General features: G+C 38.1%; 2 protein-coding genes across 6 annotated transcripts; one reads left to right on the forward strand and one right to left on the reverse strand.

Annotated features, from left to right (window-relative positions):
* The first annotated feature begins 1,443 nt into the window (after positions 1-1,443).
* LOC121329531 (pecanex-like protein 4) lies at positions 1,444-14,748 on the forward strand. Of its 3 annotated transcripts, none has more exons than XM_041275136.1 (11): positions 1,444-1,539; positions 2,189-2,938; positions 5,159-5,338; positions 5,719-6,236; positions 6,709-6,809; positions 7,089-7,211; positions 7,833-8,196; positions 11,372-11,475; positions 11,648-12,696; positions 13,127-13,313; positions 13,776-14,748. In XM_041275136.1, exons 2-11 carry the CDS (start codon positions 2,250-2,252, stop codon positions 14,025-14,027), a joined length of 3,567 nt encoding a protein of 1,188 aa, XP_041131070.1. In that variant the 5' UTR covers positions 1,444-1,539; positions 2,189-2,249; the 3' UTR covers positions 14,028-14,748. The 3 variants fall into 3 exon arrangements, with proteins under 3 accessions (XP_041131070.1, XP_041131071.1, XP_041131073.1); XM_041275137.1 differs by having other exon boundaries at positions 2,189-2,788; XM_041275139.1 differs by lacking the exon at positions 7,089-7,211 and having other exon boundaries at positions 2,189-2,788.
* A 997-nt stretch (positions 14,749-15,745) lies between these two features.
* LOC121330349 (dehydrogenase/reductase SDR family member 7-like) lies at positions 15,746-24,628 on the reverse strand. 3 transcript variants are annotated; one of them, XM_041276809.1, is made up of 8 exons: positions 24,524-24,628; positions 24,036-24,196; positions 23,327-23,479; positions 21,763-21,869; positions 19,740-19,979; positions 19,480-19,602; positions 18,107-18,322; positions 15,746-16,745 (listed from the first exon to the last, which is right to left on the reverse strand). In XM_041276809.1, exons 2-8 carry the CDS (start codon positions 24,163-24,165, stop codon positions 16,704-16,706), a joined length of 1,011 nt encoding a protein of 336 aa, XP_041132743.1. In that variant the 5' UTR covers positions 24,166-24,196; positions 24,524-24,628; the 3' UTR covers positions 15,746-16,703. The 3 variants fall into 3 exon arrangements, with proteins under 3 accessions (XP_041132743.1, XP_041132741.1, XP_041132740.1); XM_041276807.1 differs by lacking the exon at positions 15,746-16,745 and having other exon boundaries at positions 17,528-18,322; positions 23,327-23,476; XM_041276806.1 differs by lacking the exon at positions 15,746-16,745 and having other exon boundaries at positions 17,528-18,322.
* Positions 24,629-24,845: the final 217 nt, after the last annotated feature.

A 24,845-nucleotide genomic window follows, 5' to 3' on the forward strand; every position in this document is an offset into this window, starting at 1 on the left:
ACACATGGATTGTTGTTTCCCAGCGTTATCTCTGTTTCTCATTGGTGCAGACCTTGTTGGTAACAAGTTCAGGGCAGGTGATGATGTGAGTGCCTGTGTAATGGCCTGGCTTCAGGGCATCCAATCACAGCCATGCTTCAGGCTTCTGTAACTTGGGGCTTTGAGGAATTACACTAGTTTTATGTGCACTCTACCCTAGCGTGTCCAGCTTTCCCTCAAGGTCATGTTTGTCTAGAACACACCTTGTATGTACAGAAGACTGTGTGCATTGTGTTTAGTACTTAATTATATAATAGGATCTAAAAAAGAAAAGTGAAATTCTTCTCTTTGTCCCACAAGGGACCTTATCCACAAAGAATGAAAGGACTTTTTGAAGTTTTTTTTTTCTGTTGTTGTTAAGGCCAGTTTTTATAAGCATTCTCTTGGATTGCAAAATGAGGAGAAACCAATAAATCCTCCGTAAAACAGGTAATAATGTGCAAGCTTGTTTGAAAAAATGAAAAATGAAAATGTTTTTTGTTTTTCAACAATCCTTGACAAAACGATTTTGTTAACAGGGCAAACACAACGTTGTATTAAAAAAAAAAAAAAAAAAAAAAAAAAAAAAAAAAATTAGCTGTACTATATAGAGCATAAATGTTCCCTTTGGCGCAAAAGTGAGAGACACTGACGGACTGGAGATGTTAGCAGTAATAGCCCAAATCACGTGACGAGAGTGCTTGTCAGGACACAAACGTTCAGCATTACGTTCTTGAGTGAAAGGTCACGTTCGTGCGTATGTGTGTGAATATGTCCATCTGTTGACAGGTAACAGCGCGCTGCGTCTGTCACGAGCTCCAAAGCAGCAAACAACAATTCAGGTTTTTGAGATTAGAGCAGAAAAATACAAAGTATACTAAACCCTCAGTTATTTCAAACTTAGTACCCATATTACTGCTAGAGAGCAAGCTGAAAGCACTTGTAAGTATCCGTTCAAAGAAAATGCCAATGGGGGGCGGTGTAGGAATAATAATACCACACCGTATGAACACATGTGGTTTTCATTAAGCACGATTTGGAGGGAAAAATACCGTTAGTTAGGCGGTTTCCTGTTTTTTCCATCGCTTCGCCTTTAAACATTTTGCGTTGCCTAGACACGAACAGACCCCCAGTTTCACATAAGCTACATGTGGCTAGTAGGAATTGTAAAAAAAAAAAAAGAAGAAAACCCTAAATATTATTATTATTTGTAAGTATATTTTTCGAATTAATGCAACAATGATGTATTTTGGAAGCAGCAATGACTCCCCTTCGATTGTTTTCCCAAGGTTTGTTAGGATGTATTGCCTGGCAGCTGGTATTGGTACACGGTGTAGCTTGTTGTGTTTCAGTGTAAGTGTTATGTTTACATTCGTCCATAGAAACGGACGGGCGTCAAGGGTGAGTGAGCACAGTTTAATTTTGAGTAAACCATTCGGATATGTTACATCTGTGGTGACATTCAACATATTTCGGGAGTGAATTCTGTGATTTACGTTGTGGAGTAAAGCATATGCATTTGTAAGTGACCGCATTGGTGTATCCTAGTATTTACAACAATACTCAAAGCGTGGCCCGGCGTAGCGTAGCCGGTTGAATGATATTAGAATTCTACAGGTAAAGCAGAGTCAGTAAAACAGCTGACTGCTTAACCAAATAGATTCGAGATGTATTAACAACGCATACAGTCAGCTTTTAATGAAGGTAGTTTCTGTTGTAATATGTAAGTTAGAAAAGGTAACTGTTGTTTGACTTGGTATTAAATAACATTGTGCTTTGATTAAATCAATAAGTACAATAACATATTTTGTTAAACATTCGTAATCATTTTTACGTGATTTTAATTATGACTTAAGTAACTTTGTACATCTGATAGATTGTTTGATAATATAATGTATTTTGTTTAACTGCTTAATACAGTACTGAGTGGAAAGTGTTGCAAATGTACTTGGCAGTGTAGTTTTAAAAATTAGGTATTTCAAGCCACAAGTGTAAATACACATTTTAAATTTTGGTTGGGTTATTTTGAATATATGGTTTATTACTACTAGTTATTAAATTTGAATAAATCTCTCTTTGAAGCTGGATATCAAACAAACACCCACTTTTATCCCAGTTGACTTAATATTCTCTTTTTCATTTTTATTTTTTTTTAAAATTACATTTCCAGATAATGCTACACTGTATCAGGTGGTGAGGATGACCTGGAAAAGCACAAGGCTATATTCAGAATGGGTCCAGATGTCCCATTGCTCAATGAATACAAGCAGGAATTCTTTTGGAAGCGTTTTCCACAGACTGTGCTGGGAGGACCTCAGTTCAAACTAGGATACTGTGCTCCACCTTACATCTATGTAAATCAGATCATCTTGTTTCTGACACCATGGGTTTTTGGAGGGGTAGGGACGCTTTTGTACCAGCTGCGTCTCTTGGAGGATTACTACGCAGCTGTGCTTTCTGGAGGACTAATGGTGATAGCTGCTTCAGTCGTCCAGATCATTAACTTGTGTGCCAGACGAAGAACTGTTACCGTAGAAAGACTCCAGTCTCAAAATATCCTCACAGATGAAGAGGAATTTGAATTTGCCAGCTGTGCTGGCTCCGAGACAATCAAATTTATTATTCCCGGAAAGAAGTTTATTGTCAACACAATATTTCACACAGTTCTTGCTGGGGCACTGTGTGGGTTGGGGACATGGTATTTATTACTCAATAGATTGAGTTCTTTGTACAACAACACAGGGGCTGCTGTCATGATCTTTGTGTTTGGGTGGGTGACCCTGTGCATTGGTGAATATTCATTAATTATCAATACAGCTACAGAGACTGCTACATTCCAAGCACAAGACACTTATGAGATAACTCCACTCACTAGACCTTTATATATATTTGCCTTCATTGCAGTGGATCTCGCACACAGGTACAGTCAAAGCAGGGTTAGGAAAGGTGAACCCTAGCCCATGTTCAAAGGGTTTTGTTTATATGTGTTTATAGGCTTGTGCTTGATACACTGCCTTTATTTATCTACAAAGATTGCATCGGCTGCTACAGTTGAAATGGCCGTTATTTTCTTTGTCAATCTGCTTTACTCCCTTTAAGATAATTTACCATGCCCATAAAATTCCTCTACCAGAGAAGTGACCATTGGCAATAGTGGCTCGTAGAGAGCGCAGTTTGGCCGGTAGTTATGAAGCACCACAGGCCCGACTGGGCTGGTTGCATTTAACTAGTGTGTGTGTGTGTATAAGTGCACACGTCTTCCGTTTTATGAATCCAGGAAAATGGGCCAGTGTGTCAAAAAGCTGAAAATTAATTTACAAACTATATTTTTTTAAAAACATAACAACGAACTAATCCTAACTTTCCAGCTGCGCGTCATATTTGTGGTACAGTCAGATTCTGAGATTACGTACCAAAGTGCTGTGTTGGTACTGGTTCTTGCGGCAAATCTTTCACAAATCGTGTTTTCAACAACTAAGCAACCAATATGCCAAAAGGAAAGAGCTGAAATCAGTAAATCATAAAGAATGTAATTATAAAAAAAAATAAAGCGAACATTTAGAGTGGAGGCTTCATTATGACAGAAAAAAGTAACGTTTTGCCTTGTTTGGCGTCAGTTTCCCAGATTTGCAGATAAAACAGCAGCTTTATTTGTTGTGAATTCAACATTTCGTTTACATCATATCCAGTCTCACAGTAAGATGTCCCGATGGATACCCAGATACAGGGTCGAATTGTCAAACTTATCTGGGATCCGATGCGTTCTGGTCAAAAATGTTATTCGCAATCTTTCCAGGACTCGCTGGTGACTCAGCAAGATTGGCGCTGACCTGAGAGGCTACACGAGCGACAACGCTCTGTGTGGGATTGCTATTATTTTGTATTATGGATATTATTTTAATATTGTTTATAATTAGGATTGGGGATGGGAATTTCGAATCGTTTCCTATTTGAATACACAGGGTGCAATCTTTTTGTGTATTTGATTACCTGAACTCTGGTTCCGTACGATACGAAGAGTAAAAGGCAAATGCTTGTGCACAAGCAGACAGCAGAACAGTGTAAGCCGGTAAAGTTTAGCCGGGTTCACAGAGTTTTCCAACAATGTCCAAGACGAAAGTTCTTCCCTCTGTGCCCTGTTTCCTTAGGCACAAGTTTTTTCTTTTGTTTACTGAATTAAAATACAGAACTCAATGAGCAGCAGCAACGTCACAGCGCGTATCTCTTCCAGTAGCATAATATTGCGCAAACCACCAAATACGTTTTGCAGTAGTGTATTCAGAATAAAGTAACACCTATCATATAGCAACCTAAATATTCTACATGTGTTTAATTCTAACAAATAATATTGATAAAATAATCTTGGTGTAAATGTTGTAACCTGGCCAAATAGAAAATACATTCCAACATTACAGTAGTTTAACATTACTAATTGTAACTAGCCATCAAGTACTGACATCAGATGAATCTGTCAAGTTCCTTTGTTTATTCAATAACCTGTACATAATTCAAAACAAGGATACGTGGTTGTACTTTTCAGTGCAAATGTTGCTGTTTCTCTATCCATTCACAGAAAGTCAACAGTAGATGTTTTACATTGAACAGCAGTCCAGAGTTAAAAAAAAAAAAAAACTATTTTCCAACTCCAAGTGTCTTGCCTTTTCGTATAGTTATTGTGATTAACATTTGGTATGTTTTTATATTTATCATAACGTTAAATTACCTTTCTAATTTTAGTACTTCTTATAGCACTTGCTATATACACGTTAAATGGCTGAAGTAACATATATTGAAAGGCTTCGTTTAGCCACTTCCTTTTGGTTACCATACACGGTTAGAAACATACTAATAAAAACCATCATGAAAAAATATAGAATTAGAATTAGAATTGCATCGGGGCCAGTAAAAACACTAGCTCAGTGGCCCGAAGGGCCAGTAGTTAAAAAATCTAAACGTAAAGCCCTGTTAAATATGCCAACTGTACAATTATATTACTGTACAATACAACTGTATAAACAATATCACAATCACATATAAAGAAGAAAAATAGAAATGTGTTACCAGTAGTATATTTAAATAACAGTACTCCTTGATGTTTACTTCTGCACATTCAGATTTATACATTTCTGTTTTGTTTTAGATTTAATGCCACAATCCCAGACCTACAACAAGCAAACCAGGCTTTGCACATCATCTTTTTGTTTCTTCCACTTCTCTGGGCCCTTGGCATCCTCTCTCCAGTTGATGCAGTGTTCCTCTGGGGCATGGAACAGACCTTAGTATTTGGACTTGGAGGTTCAGCAATGGCCACAAACATCAGGTAGTGAAAGATGATATGTTGCATTATATTATGCTGTTGTGCAGGTGATACAAAGTATATTGCATTACCATTAGGTATCTTACAAACAGTATGCCAATTGTTTGCTATCTTCAAACTGACATACTGATTCTTTTGTGTGATTTGATTAGTGAAGTATGAAATATATTGATAAGGTCCCATATTGGCCTTTGAATTTGGGGAGCAAAATCAGCTGGGGTTAGATCACCAGAAGTGGGTAGCAGTGGAAAGGTGACTTTTTTCAATTGGACTGTTCAGATTGGCTCAAAAACGATTATAAAATCCATTTTAAAAAAAAAATGTAAAAAAAGATCAGAAGTAAACATCTAGTAGAGTAAGTTATGATTTTCTTTTGTTTTCAGGTTGGTGGTGATGTTTCTTGTTTCTGTCGGAGTGGCTATAGGGACCTATTTCATTCCCAGCTCTCTTGGGGTCATTCTTTTCACAACTGGAATGGGGTTCATTCTGAGCCTTGACTTCAGCCAGGTGGAGCTCATGTTCCAGTCCTGCTGCAGAAGCCCAGATGCACAGGCTGACCTCAGAGACATGCCCTGTAGTCTGGGCTGGAGGCTGGGTTGGAAGGAGTTCTTCATTTACCTGACTATCCTTATGGCAGCTCTTGCAGAAGCTGGTCTCCTGCATCACTTTGGAACAATTTCAGAAACATCTGCAACCAGCCCACAAGCCATCGTCAGCTATATCCTCATATCACTCCTCGTTGTTTCATGGATTTTACGAGAAATTCAAGGTGCATATGTCTTCTATGGGGTCTTTCGAAACCCTTTCTACCCTCAACAGATAAGAAATTTGAAAGTTTTTAAACAAAAGCAAAGTGGGCTTATGAAGGCTGGGATTGTGAGAAGACTTCTAATCAATCTAGGTAAGATCATGAGATTTGATGGGGTATTTGTATTTAGTTTAAAACCTTAAAAACAGAATTTTTTGCTTACAAAAAACTATGGGGATGTCTTGAAGAATTTAATTAGAGCAAGTATCTTTTTTATTTCACTTTTTTCTTTCTAAGTTTTTTTCTACAATAGTCCTGCATACATACACATGCACTTATCTTGCAAATAACTCCACCCCCCATAAATTAGCACATACGCCTTAGCTATAGTGTAGTGTACAGTGCATAAATAAAACTGGAAACAGATAGACGGACCTCGCCCAGAGTTTAGAAAAATATAAACAGAAGTCATTATTTGAGAAATGACACTTGGACCTAGAACAAATGTAAAAATCTTAAAAAGGTAAGCAAAAATAAAATAAAAAAATGAAGTGTTCATGTCATTTAAAGCTGCTTTCTCTCGAATTACATTTGCATGGTTTTCTTATGGTTTTTATCCTTTCAGTGTCTCCTTTTGCTATGATTGGATTCCTTGCAATGGATATCTCACTACAGAGCCTTCACACAGCTACCCTTTGCGTTGGATTCACTAGAGCTTTCAGAACAGTAAGTTGTCTCATTGATTAAAAACAAAACAAAACAAAAAAAATATTCTGTATACTATTTGACCATGTATGTATCTGACCAAATATATCATTCCAATTACATTGAGAGTCCGTGTCGGTTGTTTGTTTATGTGTAGTTTGTTGGCAGTAAGCTTTTATTTGCAGTCCTGCTGTTATGTTTTCCATATGACTTGTCTCACTTGGATGTAAATGTTTAGTAAAGCAGGATTACATGTGCTGGTTTAAAAAAGATGCTGTAACTTGTTTTTTTGTTTGACAGTTGTGGCAGAACACAGAGCATGCTTTGTTGGAGATGGTGGTGATTGCTATTGTGCGTCTGGCAGCTTTAAAGAGTAATCTAGTATGGTGGAACAGCTTGGGAACTGGAATCCAACTACTATTGGTAAAAAAAAAAAAAGTTTAAATATAATTCACGATACATATTGGTGCCCAAGAAAAGTACTGGATTGACGTCACTGGAAAGTCATCCACAGAGATAGCTCAAGCAGTTGCACCTTCAAGCAAGTATGCCTGTCCTGGAGAGATGGACCTCTTAGGAGCTGAGAGAAGTTTAGTCTCCATGCCGGTGGCAATTGTGAAGAATTAGGCGGTGGTTTTGTGACTAGGTTAATTTCATTGACGCTTCTGTTTAAATTTTAGATTCTCATTCTGGCCTATTTAGTGCCTCAAGTACTAGCCTCACCAAAAAAGCTTCTGCTTAACCTTTGTCATAATTTGTAGGTCTTGTAAATGGTTTAACAACTTACGATTTCCCGTATATATATATATATATATATATATATATATATATATATATATATATATATATATATATATATATATATATATATATATATATACATATTTATTTATTTATTTATTTATTTATTTATTGTTACAAATACATATTATTTAGTTTGGGTTTGTTTTCTGTTTTTCTCTATGGGTGTCCTGGTTTAAGGGATTGCAGTAATGCCATATTTGCTTATTATTTTAATTAGATTATTTATTTATTTTTTTACAGGTTAGCATTATTTGGGATCGCCTTATTCAGTTTTTTTCCAAGCTCAAGTTTGCCTTGACTGTCCTCATATCATCCTGGACAGAGAAGAAACAGCGACGGAAGTCCACCGCCACACATATCACGATCAATGCAGTGCTCTTCCCCATGCTGCTGGCTGTCATCGCCCTGTCGGCCGTGTTTTCCGCTCCACTGTTCCCTCTTTTCACCCTGCCGGTCTTCTTAGTGGGTTTCCCCAGACCGGTCAGGAGCTGGCCAGGCACCGTGGGGGCAGCCGCCTGCATGTGCCCTGATTCGGTGTATTACCAGCAGATGTTGTGGAGCCTGACAGAGGCTTTCCGAACTGCGTTTGCCACTGGAAGTTTGGGTAAGGATACCGTACAAGTGATTTACGAGCAATTTTCTTGTCAGAAGCAGAGACAGATCAGTAGATCAGTCATCCAAGCTGTTTTTGGATTGGTTAAATAAACCCTAAAATGAATAATCAGCTTTCATAATTCAACGTGTGGCCCAGCCTTCATTAGCTAAATCAATAACAGGTAGAGTTTCTCACGTGCCGCTGTGCTATGTTTCTGTTCGATATTACTGCTTGGGAACTGCTTGCTCTACTGGCAGAAATATTCTTCTGGGTTTGCCCCAGGTGAAAATCACTGCAGTGACGACTGATCTTCAGTCCTTAGCCAGACAAGCATGACTGCAAAATGAACTCCTGACCTACTGATACTTGCTATTATCCGGCTGGACCATTCGCTTGTTGGGTCCGCACGTGCGTATTCGCTTGGATATTCTTTTTTTTTTTTTTTTTTAATAATAGATGTCCTTGTGCAGTATATGTGTTTGTTAATAACTTCAGTGGATTCTTGCGCATATTTGCACTATTATTTCTTTATACTGTAAAACAAACTGTCACCCTGTACCAAAATTGTTTTTAGTTTTTTTCCCTGTAAAATACTTTCTTTTAAAGTATTTTCAAATGACACTGAATCCCATTTTTTTCACTGTCCACTTGCAGTGTTTATGATGTTTGCAGTCATTATAGGTGGTTTGTATTGCAATTACTCGAATGTTGTGTTATTTTTAACTTTTTGATTTTTTAATTTTTTTTTTTAAACCTGAGTTCAGGTGCTGCTCTTCTGTTTAGTTCTGTTACCCAGGTTGGGTCAGCCAAAGTGTTTTTATATAAGTAAGAGCTAGAATAGATGGTGCAGACTTTTACTTTTATAAACTACCACTTGGAATGATTTCAAATGTCATAAAAGTAAAGATACAGAAACAGAAAAGGCACAGTAGTTACTCTTTAAAAATAGGTTTGTTTTGTTTTTATCGCCCAGTACCTGTTTGTTTGCACTGTGTGATCTATGCTGCTTGGGGTTCAGCTCACCCCATCATGCTACAATGGGAAGAATTGCTGTTCTGTTACCCTGTCTAATCTAGCAAAGTCAACCAGACAGGAGAAAAGGATGTCTGACGCCCTGCAGCACTGAAACAGTCTAACAGAGGAAATCCGTGTATAACAAGTCATTGGGGATCATTTGGATGTTTTAAAAAATAATCATAATAATAATTTTAAAAAAATCACAAGACTACAAGTAATATTGGCTAACCTAGATGCTTGTAATTCATTCAGTTAAAATTTGGTGAGATAGATTAAGGGTTTTTCATTACATAATTGACAGCACAAATGTGAAAAATCTTATTATTTAATGCCCCTTTTTTGTGACATTCTAGCGTCATTGAGCTTTGAACACCAACGGAATGCATGAAGTGTCACTTTACATCATCTAGCATTGTAGTTTCTGTGAGACACTCTTATGATATCTGACATTTTCCTTGGGCAATAAAAACACTATAGTCTAGCTATAAAGAATTACACCATACACAGTTTACAAAGCTTTAGTTCTTTCTGTCACCATCATTTTTTTCTATCAAATGATTCATGTAGTTACTGAAGACAACAATGTTACAGATGCAAACGATGACAGATAGACCATGTTGTTTTCTCTTGCTCTCTCTGTCTGAAGGATTTTTGTGTGGCGGATGTGAACATTACATCCCAGTATCAATATTTCAATTAGTTATTGCTTTCAAAATATGTCAGCATAGTATGTATATAGGGTTTTATTTTTGATCACCTTTAAACTTATTTTGTGCCGATTCTGTTTCCTGATTAAACTTAGAAAAAGTTGTTAATTATAAAACAGTGTCACTTGTTTTTACCTTCAGATCACTTTAATTAGCTTCAAATTAACTTCAAATTACTCTTAATTGCTCATCGCTGATCCTAATTGCATTTCATTCTTGCAGTCGTCTAGTTTATCCTTGTGCTTTTGTTATTTTCACTCGTTTAACAGAGTTGTCCTGACGGATTTTCTTTTCAGCATGAAATACGGAGTACATAGTGTACACTATTTAAAATCTCCTTGATTTGCAGCAAAGAAAAAAAAAGAAAAATCTTATACCCAGTCTGTTAATTTAGTAGTTTTCTCTTTTTGTTAGGAAGTAGAGACAGATTACACTATGTAACACAATTTTTGTTCCTGGGTAGTAAGTGTTATTTCCTAATTGCTTATGCCTCAAAAGTACAGAAAATGACTATTATTCCCCACAAACTTTGCTTTTATGACCAGGACGGTGATATTTTGAAATTTACCTATTTCCAATGAGAAAACGGGCGAATTTGTGTCTTTTTGTTCACAAAGTCAGAAAAAAACAACACGAGTCCAAATTAACATGTATTTATACTAAAGTAATACAAAAATGACTACAAAAGATTTAGAAGCGAGTAGTTTTTTGAGATTTACGATTATACTATAAATCACTTTCACGAATCAGCCCCCAAATGTAGTCTCCCATCATGTTCTCGTTATACTATCCTTGGTAGCGGCGTTCAAAGTCCAGTATATCCTGGTGGAAGCACTCGCCTTGCTCCTCCGAGTATGCTCCCATGTTCTCCTTGAGTTTATCAAGATGAGCATCAAGGATATGGACTTTGAGGGACATCCTACAGCCCATTGTGCCGTAGTTGTTCACCAGAGTCTCAACCAGCTGTGTCTGCTGTGGCCAGTCCCGCCTGTGGTAGTGCGCCTTGGTGTCTCTGCTGTCCCAAAGGCAAAGATAGCAGGGAAACTTGGTAAAACCACCTTGGAGACCCATCAGGAATGCCACCATTGCAGCCTCTTGATGCCATCTCAGAAAAATGCAGATACGTATCCACTTAGGCAGCTGGAACTATTATCGGTGTTATCAATGACTAATTAACATTTACAGGGAGGTAGAGATTTGGAAAATAAAAACCGAAAAGTGTTAGCTACTGTCTGTGTGTTTTATGTAGCTTTTTCATAAGCCACATCAATGACTTCTAATGTCTCAAGGTAGTAACTGGTAGTGACACCTTTTTGACGATCTCTGTAAAAACGGCTTTTGCTTTTACACATTGCTGTTAAAGTGCTGTTCTTTGTTGCACTGTGGAGGTTATGTTGGGGTGAAGCTGCTTTTATCTTTCTGCCATTCCTACTACATGTCTGCTTTCTTGATCTCTTCAGGTGTCCCGTCTCCTGGGACTCACTTCCTTTGCCGGTTTCAGGACCGAGTCATGTGGGTCATGGTTCTGGAGAGAGGTTTTAGCTACTGTTCTCTTAATATTAAGGTACTGTTTTTTCTATATTTTTCATGACATTCCATATCTCCATGTTACCTATTGTAGGATCATAAAATGTGTCAGCCATACAGACTGCTTGCATTTTTATGGTAACTTCCTCGGGTGCTATGCCAGCCTGCACATGCCTCCTCTGTTACCTGTTTCTCTCTGTGTTTTCCAGGGGTTAGAGCTACAAGAGACCTCTTGTCACACTGCTGAAGCTCGGAAAGTGGACGAGCTGTTTGAAATGGCCTTTGAGCAGGAGGAGAAATCGACCGTGAACCACCATTTTAGCAACATATTAACCCCCTGCGCTGCTCTGCCTGTGTGCCTCTATTCAGATGCTAGGAATGTATTGACTGGCATCATTGACTCCCACGACAACTTGAAACAAATGAAGGATGATTTCGTTAAAATTTTGTTTTGGGTGCTCCTGCAGTATTGCTCTAAAAAAAGCAAAACACTTGAAGGAACTGTACCAGAGGACACGGGAGGGGCAAAACCAGCCCAGGATGTAGCAGAACAGTTTGTGGTGGTCAACGTTCCCACAATAAAAAGCTTCATAAGGAAAACTCCAAGTTTAAATTCAGAGACCTTTGATGATTGGTCAGATGATGACGATTTGTTTGGCCCTGAGCCAACCAAGAAAAAAACAGGTATACATAATCCAGCCCCAAAACAGGCGTCGGCAACTCTTCCAGGCTCTGTTGAAATGCAGAGCCCTTTCTGCGAGTCTTTCAGCGTGACGTCAACAGACAAAGCATGGCAGGCACTTGGATTTGGACTCCCAGCAATAGACAAGGGAAGGGAATTAGAAAGACTGAGCGAGGCTGAGGCTGTGCCGATGGTTATCTTCAGTTCTTCTCATTCTAAGCAGCTAAATGTACCGCAAGAGTGGAGATCAAGTGTTCTCCCAGGCCCCAGGATGCAACAGTTAACAAAGCTTTTCCCTGAAGGCTGGTACAAGTCTGTCCTGAGCCAGCTGGATATTGCCAATATGGAAGAAAGGCCTTCTGATATACTGGAAGGAGTCCTGAATGATGGAGCCTTGATGGACCTCTACGCCCATGTGGTGATGACTTGCTATGGGGTGACACTAGGAGCTGAATCTACTGTCTTAAGCCCCAGTTATGTCTACAGAGTATACTGTGGCGATGTTCCATGGACAGTGGGGTTGGATTGGCTGACAGGAAAACCAGAGCTATTTCAGCTTGTTTTAAAAGCCTTCAGGTGAGATGGAAAAATAGTAAGTGTGTTTTGCATCTAACCAACAATGTGGAATGACTGGGTGAGAGATTTGTTTTTCCTTTAATCACAAAAAATGCTATCTGCAAAGGTGATTATACCCCCTTTTTGGGATAAAGGCAATGATATCCCACCAAGTCATTCTGCATTAGAAAGCCAGTGGAACATGCTTCTTATTAAAATCTGTTGCCTATACTAGAAGAGGGAACAATTGTCTCTTCAGCAACACTAAGATGGCCAGTAGATGTGTCCCACGTGTGTCTTATGATTTCTCGAAAATGAATAACAATGGACCACAAACAGCATGGTTTCTTAACCATGTCTCCTGACCACAGCGTTGTAAAGGGGTTGAACTGGGATTTATTTATATTTGCTTGGCATTTATGTTCATTTTCTCTTGTTGTTCTTTTTATAGATACACCTTCAAATTGATGTTTGATAAAGCTAGCCTGGGTATGCTGGAGGATTTCAGCGAGCTGGCTAACTATCTAGAGGAGTATGAAAGGGACTGGTACATTGGGAGGGCGTCTGATGCCAGGTGGCAACAGGCTGTGCTGCAAAAAAAGCCATATCTTTTCTCACTGGGCCACGATCCCACCATGGTAATAAATTGCAGTCTCTTTATTCTCATTAGAAAAGAAGGCAGAGGAATAAATAGAGTGTGCAAGCGAAAGCAAATACATTAAGAAATAGGAGGCTAGCTATTTTATAACCTGTCAGAGTGTCATGACAGGTTCTTTTTAAACACTTAATTTTATGTTGTAACCCAGTTGTCAAAACAGCAACAGTATTTAAATAACTGGATGTTGATTTAATTTTGTCCTGCCATTGTTATCTTGTTATTCTCTTACCTGTTTAGGTTTTGTGGTAAAGGGGAGCAAAACATTGGTAGTGTACAGTAGGTTTGTAATGTCAGTATGATGGTCTTTTGTTCATAATGTAATGTAATGAATAAATTAACAATTTACCCCTATCAGTTTCCAATACATTATTCATCCATGATACTGTGATCTATCAGAAAACCTTCTGGCTTGTGTCATGACCTTATTTATTTTCCTTCACAGGGCACCTATACAGGACGTGTGCTCACTCTACAGGAATGGTTAGTCCATGTGGGAAAGTTAAATTCCGAAGGAATCCGGGGACAGTGGGCTAATCTGTCCTGGGAGCTCCTTTACGCCACCAATGATGACGAGGAACGCTACAGTATCCAAGCGCATCCCGTGCTGCTCCGAAACCTCACGGTGCAGGCAGCAGACCCTCCACTGGGCTATCCCATTTATTCCTCGACACCTGTTCATGTGCCCTTGTTCTGACCTGTGACACAGGATGTGACAAAGATAAGGCTTTGTTCTTTCAGCTGTTTCAGAACAGTATAGTGAAATTTGTGATTGAACATGCCAGCCAGTCTTTCTAAATGCATATCAGTCTGAGACGGATTGGTCAGTTTGGAGATACAGCCCCAGATGTGTTCATTTTAGAAAAGAGACAAACTAAATTAACCAGTATGAGGCAAGAATCTCCCGTATTTTATCTTTAAGTAAAATGACATATATGTGACAGTGTGATGTTATTGTGCTAAAACACTCAATTTTTTTTTAACAGCCTGGTAAACGCATGTTTCTTATTTAACAGGAATACAAGTACTGTATTTGTTTAAAAACTGAAATAGGTTAGTTTTCTGTGTTTTAAATATATTCTTACATGAAATGCTGGTATTAGAATGTTCATAAGATATAAATATATAGGATGGAAACATGGTTTGATAAACATAACTTGAACCAAAAAAGGTGGGGCTCAACTGATGGCCTTCTTGTAAAATATTACAAACAACCTCTCTTGCTAAACTTTCTTGTTCCAACTGTTGTTAACAACATATAAAATATGTAATTTGCTTGTAACTGTTAAAAAGCATAGTTTAAATAACTCCCACCTCTTAAAGGTGGAGCTCAGGCTTACTGTGCACCTTCATAAGTGGGTCAAGTCATGTTTAACAGCCAGTAATTCCAGAGTTTTCCAATTCATATACTGTATATATATATATATCTATATATATATATATATATATATATATATATATATAATAATTTATGGACAGTTAATTTTACAGGACAGTTGTACTGTAACTATTTTCTGTCACAAGTTGAAATTATTTTAAATTCAGGTAGAATATTCACAACTCCGGTGCCAAGTTTAAAAAAAAAAAATATATAACTGATGAATAACTGATGAAACCGACGTTACAATAACTGTGAAGGTAAGTTGAGGAGCACCTGCTATAAAATTAGCAGTTTGTTTTTCTTTACAAAATAATAAAAAACAAAACAAAACAAAACAAAAAAACACATGCAAAGTTAGCACTGGGGTCAGTACTTTGTGAATATGGCCTTAAATATATGCATCTGATTACAGGCCTTTGTGATTTAGGTCTGTCTTTTACTACAGGGTTATCAACGCTTAAGTTTTCACTTATACATTTAATTGCTGTACTGTTTGTTGATCAAAAGGTACATGTTTAAAAATAAATACATAAATAAATAAATCAGTCAGTTAATGGTAGTTGCTGTAAAGTGTGTCTGTTGAGCTTCTTAGCCCTCACTTGTTTAAAACCATTTCTGTGTCGTCTGTCATCTTATGGTTTAACTGAAAACTGTATATTTGTCAGACAGCAGCAAACAGTGGATTTGTAAAAGAAACCAGTCAAGAAATCAACTAACTCCACGTAACTGCAAGTTTGGTGATTACATGTGTAATATATAAAATGAATGTGTTTCAGCAAAAATAATATTTCACGTGGCTTCAATAACCAAAAGTGTTGAAAAATGCATTCAAAATAGATTAAACACTTTAGGTTGTTTGGCCTAAGTAAAAACAGGCTTGACTTTCATTTTGTAAGAAAGATATCCATGCTGAGCACCAAAGTGTGTGATTTTCCAGGGACAGAAGTTCTCTACAAAATGATTTAAAAATTGTGACACTTAGAAAAATACATTTGCATGTACAAACCTTAGATAGTTTAATCATTTGCAGAATATGTTTTGCTGTATTTACAGGATTTAGTTATTTCCTTAGGCAAAGCCCTTTTTCTTTTAACAAAACTTTTTTTTTTGGTCATTTTATTTAGCTTTTTTGTAAATGTGTTCTTCGTGAAATGTGCAGACATCCTTTAAAATGTGCTCACTAATGTATTACTATAGTGTGACTCTTAGGTATGTATTTCTATACCTCCTTTTACCATTGGTATCAATTGCTAAGCAAGTTGGGTGAATTAACAAAGTGTGTAAGGATGGTCTGTTTTAAAACCGTGTACAAACATTAATTGCAGTGGGGGATGTGTCATGTTTAAGAATAACCCTCCCTGTCCCACTTGTGAACTGAAACTTATGCCCTTGAAACAATTAAACTAGATATCCCTAAAAACACTGCAAGGAAAACATCCTGTTTATAGATGTTCTAGGTTTAACTTAAACCAAGTGCAGGCTGTATTATACAACAATTCAGTACTACACCATGTTACACTGCTTTGACATTATTTCTTTCTTTAGTATGACGTTTTTATTTTGTTTATTTCAGCATCTCAAATTAGTTAAACTTAACTGATCCTCAGCAATAAGGCCAGCTGTGGACACTGAGGAATTTTACAGGCCCATTAAATAGCTAACTCAAAAATGTAAAAATGTCCATAAGAACCTCCCAACAGTGGTTGAGAGACTAAATAATGTTGCATTACAACCGACATTATGTGTTGCACTTTGATTGCTTACATAGTAATCTCTGCACTCAACTGAAAGCTCTTGGGGTGGGGTGCAGCAACATGCCCACTGCATTAAAACTGAAACACTGCATTACCCATTCTATTAAATAATACAATGGTCTGTCCAAAGGAACATGGAAAGAACCTTGAAAGTTACTTAACACTTTATTTAAATTTTTCATGATCACGAAGCACAACAGTGTAGTTTGTGCTGAATTTCGTAAGAGAAAAATCAGCTTCAGGAAGTCTTTGCCTTTGTGAAATAGGAGAAGTCAGCATCCTGTAACCAAAAAAAAAAAAAAAAAAAAAGAAATACATGAATTCACAAGAATTAATATAGACTGCAGTGAACCTTATTCTTTCACATATAGTGTTCCCTCGCTGTAACGTGGGTCCTGGGGGGGACACAATATGAGTTTTCTAACCGAAAAGTGTTCTAAACATGGTGGGGGGGGGGCGCCGCGGGACACATAACACACATGTGACTAAAATACAAAACAACCCTCTCTATAATGCACATATAGTGAAGCAAAATGTAACTTTCCGTGAATTAACCATGCACCAAACACCATGTAATCAACGCTACATTTATAAAAAAAAAAAAATTTAAAAAAAGGTAACGTTCCCACTCGTGGATCATTATAATTAACAGTTTTTAAACTATAAGTGCCAGCACCGCTTTTCTTCAGTTTAGATATGGTATCAAAAGGGAGTGACAGAAACAGGAGATAGACTGAGAATATGTTTACAATTTGAACAACACCGGTACTGTATTTACTAAGATAGGGAATTGGGGGACATGTTATAGGAGCGTTATATCCGAGAGCCTTATAGCAAGGGAGCACTGTATTTTTTATTTTTAATACAAATTATATGAATTTATGAAAAAGATCTTTTTCTAGCTGTCACCCTCATTTCAAAATCAAGACACTCCTGACAGAGGCATTTTTCATTATCAAATTTCTCTGACACTCTACATGTAGGACATAATAACTGCCTCAAATTTTCACAAATCTTATAAAACTCTTATCACTGTTTTTTTTTTTTTTTTTTTTTTTTTTAAATTATATAAAGTTTGTATACTAGCAAAGGAGCTACTTGTACACTGTACAAGTCCTCTACTTCGTGATAAGCGAGTTGGACTTTTTCAAACTAAAATCCAGGCTTTGAAAAGACCTGCTTTTGAGCTTTTGTGGTGATTGGTGTAAGATAACAGGATATGAAATCACAATGAAAGTGAATGGTAAACAGACTTCCTCACTAATGGTTAATAACATCCATCTTTGTACACCCAATCACAAGGTCTTCATTCATAACACCAGAAGTAAAAATAGACCAAACGTTTTTAACAATGTATCTCTGACAAAGCCTTGAATGAATCACTGTGATCAGACACAGCAAACTGAGCCAAAAGAAAAGAGAGCCAAAATTCTAAAGATATACAGTTGCATAACATGGGTGTAATCTTTGGTATAAATAAACTAAATATAATAGTCCTAAATGCGATGGCCATTTCTGCTGACACTAGAGCTGTTAAGGCAAGCAATGCATTTAATATACTTTCCCTCCCTCTCTAAATACTCGCTTTTCACATTCCTGTATTAAAACACTTTGCAGGGTAGAATTCAGTTGTACACAAACCATTCCAGCTTTAAAGTTTTTCACTCTTCTTTGCCCTAATACATCTGTGATCCACCAGGCCCAAGTAGGTGTATACTGCCACATGTAGTTGAATAGCAGGAAAGGTTGCTCCGATATCCACATCTCCTTCACATTGTTAGCCATCCCAACCAGAATGAGGCTGACGCAGCGGGACGTAGACATCTTGTGAGACTGATCTGTGTCTGAATTCACAGCCTAAACAACAAGCCCACAATACAGGAAGAATGTTTTTATTTTCATTTTTGTCAGGTAAGTTTATAATATGTTATATGTATTATGCAGCAGGAGAGGAGCTATATATACAGTACAGTATAATGGTATCAAACTAGCCAGAAATAAACATTGGCATTTAGATCAACCACCTGTTCATTTTCTGTAAGAGCCAAAGCTGGATTTTTTGAGAGCATTATACAGGAATACGTAAAATCTTTAAAAACATCCCCCCCCCTAAAACAATGACCCCCTAAATTGCAGGCTGTTAAAGTTTATTGTGTATTATGCTTGTTGTTTAAATTATTTTATCTCTTTGCACCTGCTTCAAAAAGGGTGAGAAGTTCTAGGATTTTTAGTTCCAGTGCTCCTGACAGGTGCTGGACAGGTAGTTCTGAAAACAGGTCCTCTACAGCCCCTCTGAACAAGCACAGTGTTGCCCTGGATGGACCAAGGGATGTGAGGTACAGTGGACTTCAAATAACAGGACAGATGAAAGTTTAACAAACAGGGACCTAAACTGTAAACTCTGAGACCAGGTAACAGTATACCTGAAAGCACCTTTCTGTTTATCTAAAGGTAACCTGGGAAACCGAAACAATTGTGAAGGCCCTTTCATGTGCAAGACAGAAACACTCACAGTAACAGCAAAAAGCAACCAGCAACCATTTAACCACGTTAAAACGGGAGGGGAGGGTTTTATCAATCTCACAGACTGCTCAGGAACCAATCGTTTCGGTCAATTAAATATACCCTAATCTCACTGGCTATTGTCCACTCTGTGCAGTGTGACAGACTGCACCTTAATCCTGACCTAAACACCTTCAGCCATTCAGTCCTGGGCTCAAGCAAACACTGACAACTGACTAATAAGGCCCACTGGAGGCTAATTTAATAGATTCCAACCAAGTCCATTATACGTGAAAGGCGCAGGCTAGTGAATTAGTCCATAGTGCCAGCTAGCTGCTATTTTTTTTTTCCTTTTGGATCCTCATCTGAACATATACTATTATGTGAGTCGACAGCAGGTGAGGTCAGCTACTGACATAAACAGTGGTATTCAGAGGCTCAATAAAGAGGGCTGGGTAAACCAGCAGAAGAATAGTAACACACAAAAGTTCCAGACAATCCAAGCACTGTACCTTTCCCAAGTCTCCTGTGAAAGCATGTTTTGTAATCTGTGACTGGACAGGACCTGGACAAACACTGCTGATTGTAATTTCTGGAAAATCCACCAGCTCAGACCTGAGAGAGTTGAAAAATCCCTGCCAAAAGGAATAAAAAAGGACCCTTTAGAAGACCCAGTAAGATGCATGGTATATCTGAATGTAACAGCAAGTGAGATTATTCTACATGAGCATGACAAGGTGTCCCAGAGAGCCAGCTCACAGAGCTACCTCACCTGCAGTGCATGTTTACTAGCAGAATACCCCGAAGCAAGAGGGACTCCAGCCAACCCGGCCACGCTGCTGATGGTCACAATCTGCCCTCTCTTCCTCTCCACCAGATGAGGCAGCACACACTTTGCCAGTGAGACTGTTCCCAGGTAGTTGAGTTCCATTAAAGCCTGGTAAACATCGAGGCCAGTTTCCAAGCACAGGGATCGCTGGGAACGGCCGCCGTTATTCAACAAGATATCAATCTGATAACGGCAAGAAAAGAAAGAGTCTGTAGGAAAATATAAAAGTACTGATTCTGTTGTCTTGAAGCTGGCTGAACCACCATAATCATTTTGGCAGCACTGCTGGCACTCAAAAATGGTTATAGACAAGACCGACTGCTTTACACGACATACTGTATGATGGATACTCATATACACAGTCCAGTAGGTGCAGAAAAACTTCAAGCAATTAAGTGTAGAATTTAAATTTCCTAAGCAAATTAATACCTCATTTACCATCGCTTTGTGTCAACAGACAAAGCACTTCTGGAAATGACTGCCTCTGAAATAATTGATCAACCTTGGGCCCACTAAAGCACCTATTTATAGAGAAACATACTGTAAATTCCTACATGCAGTGCACGATGACAAAGCCAGTTTTCAAACACAATGCTATGTGATACAGTAGTACAGATTGCAGAGTTGTTAAATTAATGTAATCACGGGCCACATTTTTTAAAAACTGAACACTGGAATTGCTTCACGGCACAGCGATCAGTACCTCCCAGCATTGCTCTCTACTCTAGAGCACTGAATGTATCGCTAAAGTGGGAAGATAGTCTAATTTTCTCTAATGGTATGACACTGTGGCCCAGAGCAGTGCGTCTTAACCAGCAGCTCAATGAGGAACAGATACAGGGAGCATTGGCAGGGATGTCTGCTTTAAATACAGCTGGATGAGCTAAACTCCTGACCCCGCGGGTGCTGCTCCAGGACAGCAGCTCTGTGTTACTCAGCATCGGCTCTTTACCAACATGCTTCTTTTCTGTTGTATCGAAACGGAGACCCCAGGTCAAAGATAGGCACATGCCACACCTCTTGAATAATGAGCCGTGATGTGCAGACACAAGATCAGAACAAACACAAGATTTATAATAATTATCCCCAGTGTTAAGGTAACTAAACTATGTTGCCGCTGTTTGTGTGTGTTTTTTTTTTTTTTTTAAATTTACTTACTGACTTGCACTGCAGCAATTAATGCATAGCCTTCATATTAAATTATTAAGTAGTCCTTGATATTCAAAGGGTGAAATGCTACAAAGGTGAGAGAATTATTACATTTTGTACATCCTGTTTATTCTACTTCTAAGAATCCAAAAAAGCATCCTGATAAGGATGAACTGATTAAATCTTTAACACAAAACGTGAACCGAGTTTAGTACACCTGAGCCCGTGGCCTCTAGTTTAGGTCTAATTTAGCCCAGTTGTGATTTTATAGACGGCTCAGGATCTTTCGGCCAGAGTGCATGTGTCGCCTTCTGTATTCCACGACACACCGCAGAAAAACTCTCTTGGTGACCTCAAACGGGGGTGCCACTTTCAGACACCTGATTTCAAAAACCATACCCAAGGCACCTCTCAGAATTCCATTCAACTGCGATGCCCATTCAAAACGGTGACATCACAATCAGCCACTTACCTCAGCCACTCAACAGTATTCTCTTCCATCAACCTTCTTCTGTCTTTTCAATGAAATTGACAATAGACTATATAACTGAGTTGCAGGACAGTGAATATCAACACTTATAGGAAACACTTCACTTCCACTTGTGCTAATATTCCACTACACAGATGTTCGCTGTCCTATAACTCTACAGTAAAGCCTGGCACCAATCTAACAGTCCTTTGTCACATTTTAAGCTTAATCAATCAAGTGTGTAAATAGTTAATCTTATGAAAGAGCTGCGTGGACTGTGAAACACAAGAAGAAACTCTTAACAAGAAAAAAAAAGAAGAACCATTTCATAATCATCAAAGCTCTTACTTTGCCAAAGTGCTCGATGGCTGTTTTTGTTATTGCTTCATGGGAGCCTCTTGCGTTCAAGTCAAGCGGAAGAACAAGAATATCCTTTTCTTGTAAGCTGCTCTGCTCTTTAAATAAAAGGAGAACAGTGTTTTAAATTCATCGCAGGAGATGAAACATTCACACTTGGCCTTCCAATTATAAGAGCAAGCAGTAGTTATTATCTGATGCTTTTGGGAAAAAAAAAAGATTAAATGAAATGAATGGGCAGTAAAGCCATGCACTCTGTCACTAAGTGTTGTAACTTTGAAAGCGCTGGCAATGAACCAATCCCTTTTCTTCCCAAACATGTTGCCAAAGCATTTCAGCCCAGGCTGTTTTGTGTTCAAATTCAAACATTAATCCAAAGAAAAAGGAGAAAGCCTGGAATTCTGTTATTGTGCTGTCAAAAGTTAATTTAACTAAGGGTTACTGATACTAAACTTGTTCATGTCTGTAGTCTAACATGAATGTATTTTGAGGCTAGACCATTTCTCTTTCGGCTTTTTTATATGGTGGATTAAATTTGCTTGAGAATCTAAATATAGACAGTATACATAGTTCATAAAACAAGTGAAGGAACTTATTTCACGATCCTTAAAAAAACTGTAATAATGATTTGTTCACAACAAATAGGGTGTACAAAATACAATCATGTTCTTACCCACATATTCTTCATGTCATTCGGTTTCCGATTCTTATATTGCTTGTTATTTATTACATCCTTGAAACTTTATTTATTCTTAAGTTTGAAATCAGCACAATTCACATCAACATTTTCTCCACTAAAGACCATTAAAATGACTATGCATCTAGGTCAAGGTTGTCCAACCACAACCCCGGAGGGCCATTCCACTCCAGGAATAACATGTAAAACAATAATTAACTGCTTCTGTGTGGAGGTTTAATTGGTTCAATTACACAATTTAGAACAGGGTTGGAACAAAGACCAGGAGTGGACTAAACAACTTTGGCCAGCCCTGATCTAGGTAGTTCCTCACATTTTATTTTTGCATCATCAAAATGTGAGACTACTGGCAAGACATTCAGACTAATTTGATTTGGTCTCACCTTCTACACCTGTGTATGCGCGTTGTAATGGCCTAGCTGAGTTAATTACTGCTGCTAACAAGTTTTTATTTTCATTACAGTGGAAGCACAAAGCGTTGAACTAATCAGCAAATCAGTCAAGGGCGTAATGAAAAAGTGAAACAGAGTTGAAAACCAAATAACAGAAATTAAGTAAAGGTGAGAGAATTATGGAATTGTGTACACCCTGTTTATTCTAATTTTAAGAATAAAAAACCTCTTATCTTTAACACAATAAAACCAATAATTAAAACAGCTACACTTTTAGGTTGACAGTTGCATGTCTTAATATTACCATACACTGACAACAGCGGTGAAGATTCCTACTGCATAGCAGTGTACAAATTTGCAGGTTTTAGTTACATGGCCATGCTTGTGATCAGGATGGAAATAAGACAAGTGCTATGCAACAGAAATCGTATCAACATCAGTAGACAATTCAATATGACATACGTACCAATGCAGTTTTGCTTTACCCTGTGAAGCTCGTTCTCTCTTCTTGCAGACAGAATGAGCGAAGCTCCGGTTTTTGCCAGCTGATAAGCCAGCTCCTCCCCTATTCCGCTGGACGCCCCAGTAATCCACACGACTTTGCCACACAGCTGGTCTGCTGTTCATTAAACAAAGTGAAAAAGAGAAATCACTTGATAGCAGTCGTATCATACTGTAATTGTCTTGTACAGTGCTCTGAAACCAATTGTGGAAACATGAACAGAAAGATGGGAAAGGGTTCTATAAGTAGACAGGTAGATATGATCTTATGTCCTTTAACTGGCAAACTTTGACAGTCTATGTGTGTGTGTGTGTGTGTCTTAAGGGTACAAGACCAAGGCAACTTCCTCCAATAGCTCTGCCTGTCCCTCTCAATCCTGTCCTGAATACTCCCAGCCATTCAGTCCTGGGTATAATTGTGAAGGTTTTTGCAATGACGACTCCACTGGGGACCATCAAACTCATTTCCCTTGTGACTAGAGCTCAATTTAAAGAGTTATTTGCTTTTACATTTGAGAACTGTGTCCCTCAGACTTGAACTTGCACTTTCTGATGTTATCTTGTTTGAAACTGGCCAAGCACCAGCATTTCAGTTGACTAAAATAAAAACCTTTTGTGGAAATTTAAAGTTAGGGTATACATGCCAACGGCCACAGACTGAAACGTTCACTCACCGGGTTTTCTCCCGAACGATTCTGCCCAAAGCAATGTGAGGTCTGCATCTGCCCTGATGAACCGCACCAGCTGAACGATGACGTAAATCAAAATAATATACCACAGCACGGATATGAGATCCAACTCCATCTAATCAAGCCTTGAATTCTGTAAAACACAGCTGCAACATAATATGGATATTAACTTATTTAAGTGTCATACCACCAGTTTCCTCCTTACATCAGGTAATAACAACAGTGCAATCTGAAAAGCACGCGATCTGCTGCTCTTCAAACCTAGCGCATATCTGCGTTAGCAACAACATATGATTTGAATGGCTTAAGTTTTCTTCAGAAACTCACAATACCCAGTTAGGGTGGGGTGATATCAGTTCAGCGTCGATAACAACAAAAACAAAACATGACATAACAAGACCAGCGCTACTTCTGCATTATCTAAAAAAAAAAAAAAAAAACATAAAAAAAGCACCATTCCAGGTCTGACTCACCTGATGTCCTTGAACAGCTATTTTGAAAGAGATTCATTCTACACGACTGAAAGGGCAACAACCCGGAAGTATTCCGCTTCAGCAGCGATACAATCCGGTTTATCTTGTTAAATTTAGTATGCTTCAATTTCAAATCGCACAGGGCTATAAAAAAGTCAGAATTAAGCGGAAGTTACATCAAGTTTTATATTTTAGATCATTGATACCCGTTTACACGTGTTCTGGTGTCTTTCTGTCACAACAGTGAGTGACGCTAATGTTTACTTTTTTTTTTTTTGACGCTATGTCTTTAGATCCCCAAGGCGCTACATATTTAACTATT

This window comes from Polyodon spathula, chromosome 17 (assembly GCF_017654505.1).
Source record: "Polyodon spathula isolate WHYD16114869_AA chromosome 17, ASM1765450v1, whole genome shotgun sequence".
Classification (NCBI taxonomy): domain Eukaryota; kingdom Metazoa; phylum Chordata; class Actinopteri; order Acipenseriformes; family Polyodontidae; genus Polyodon; species Polyodon spathula.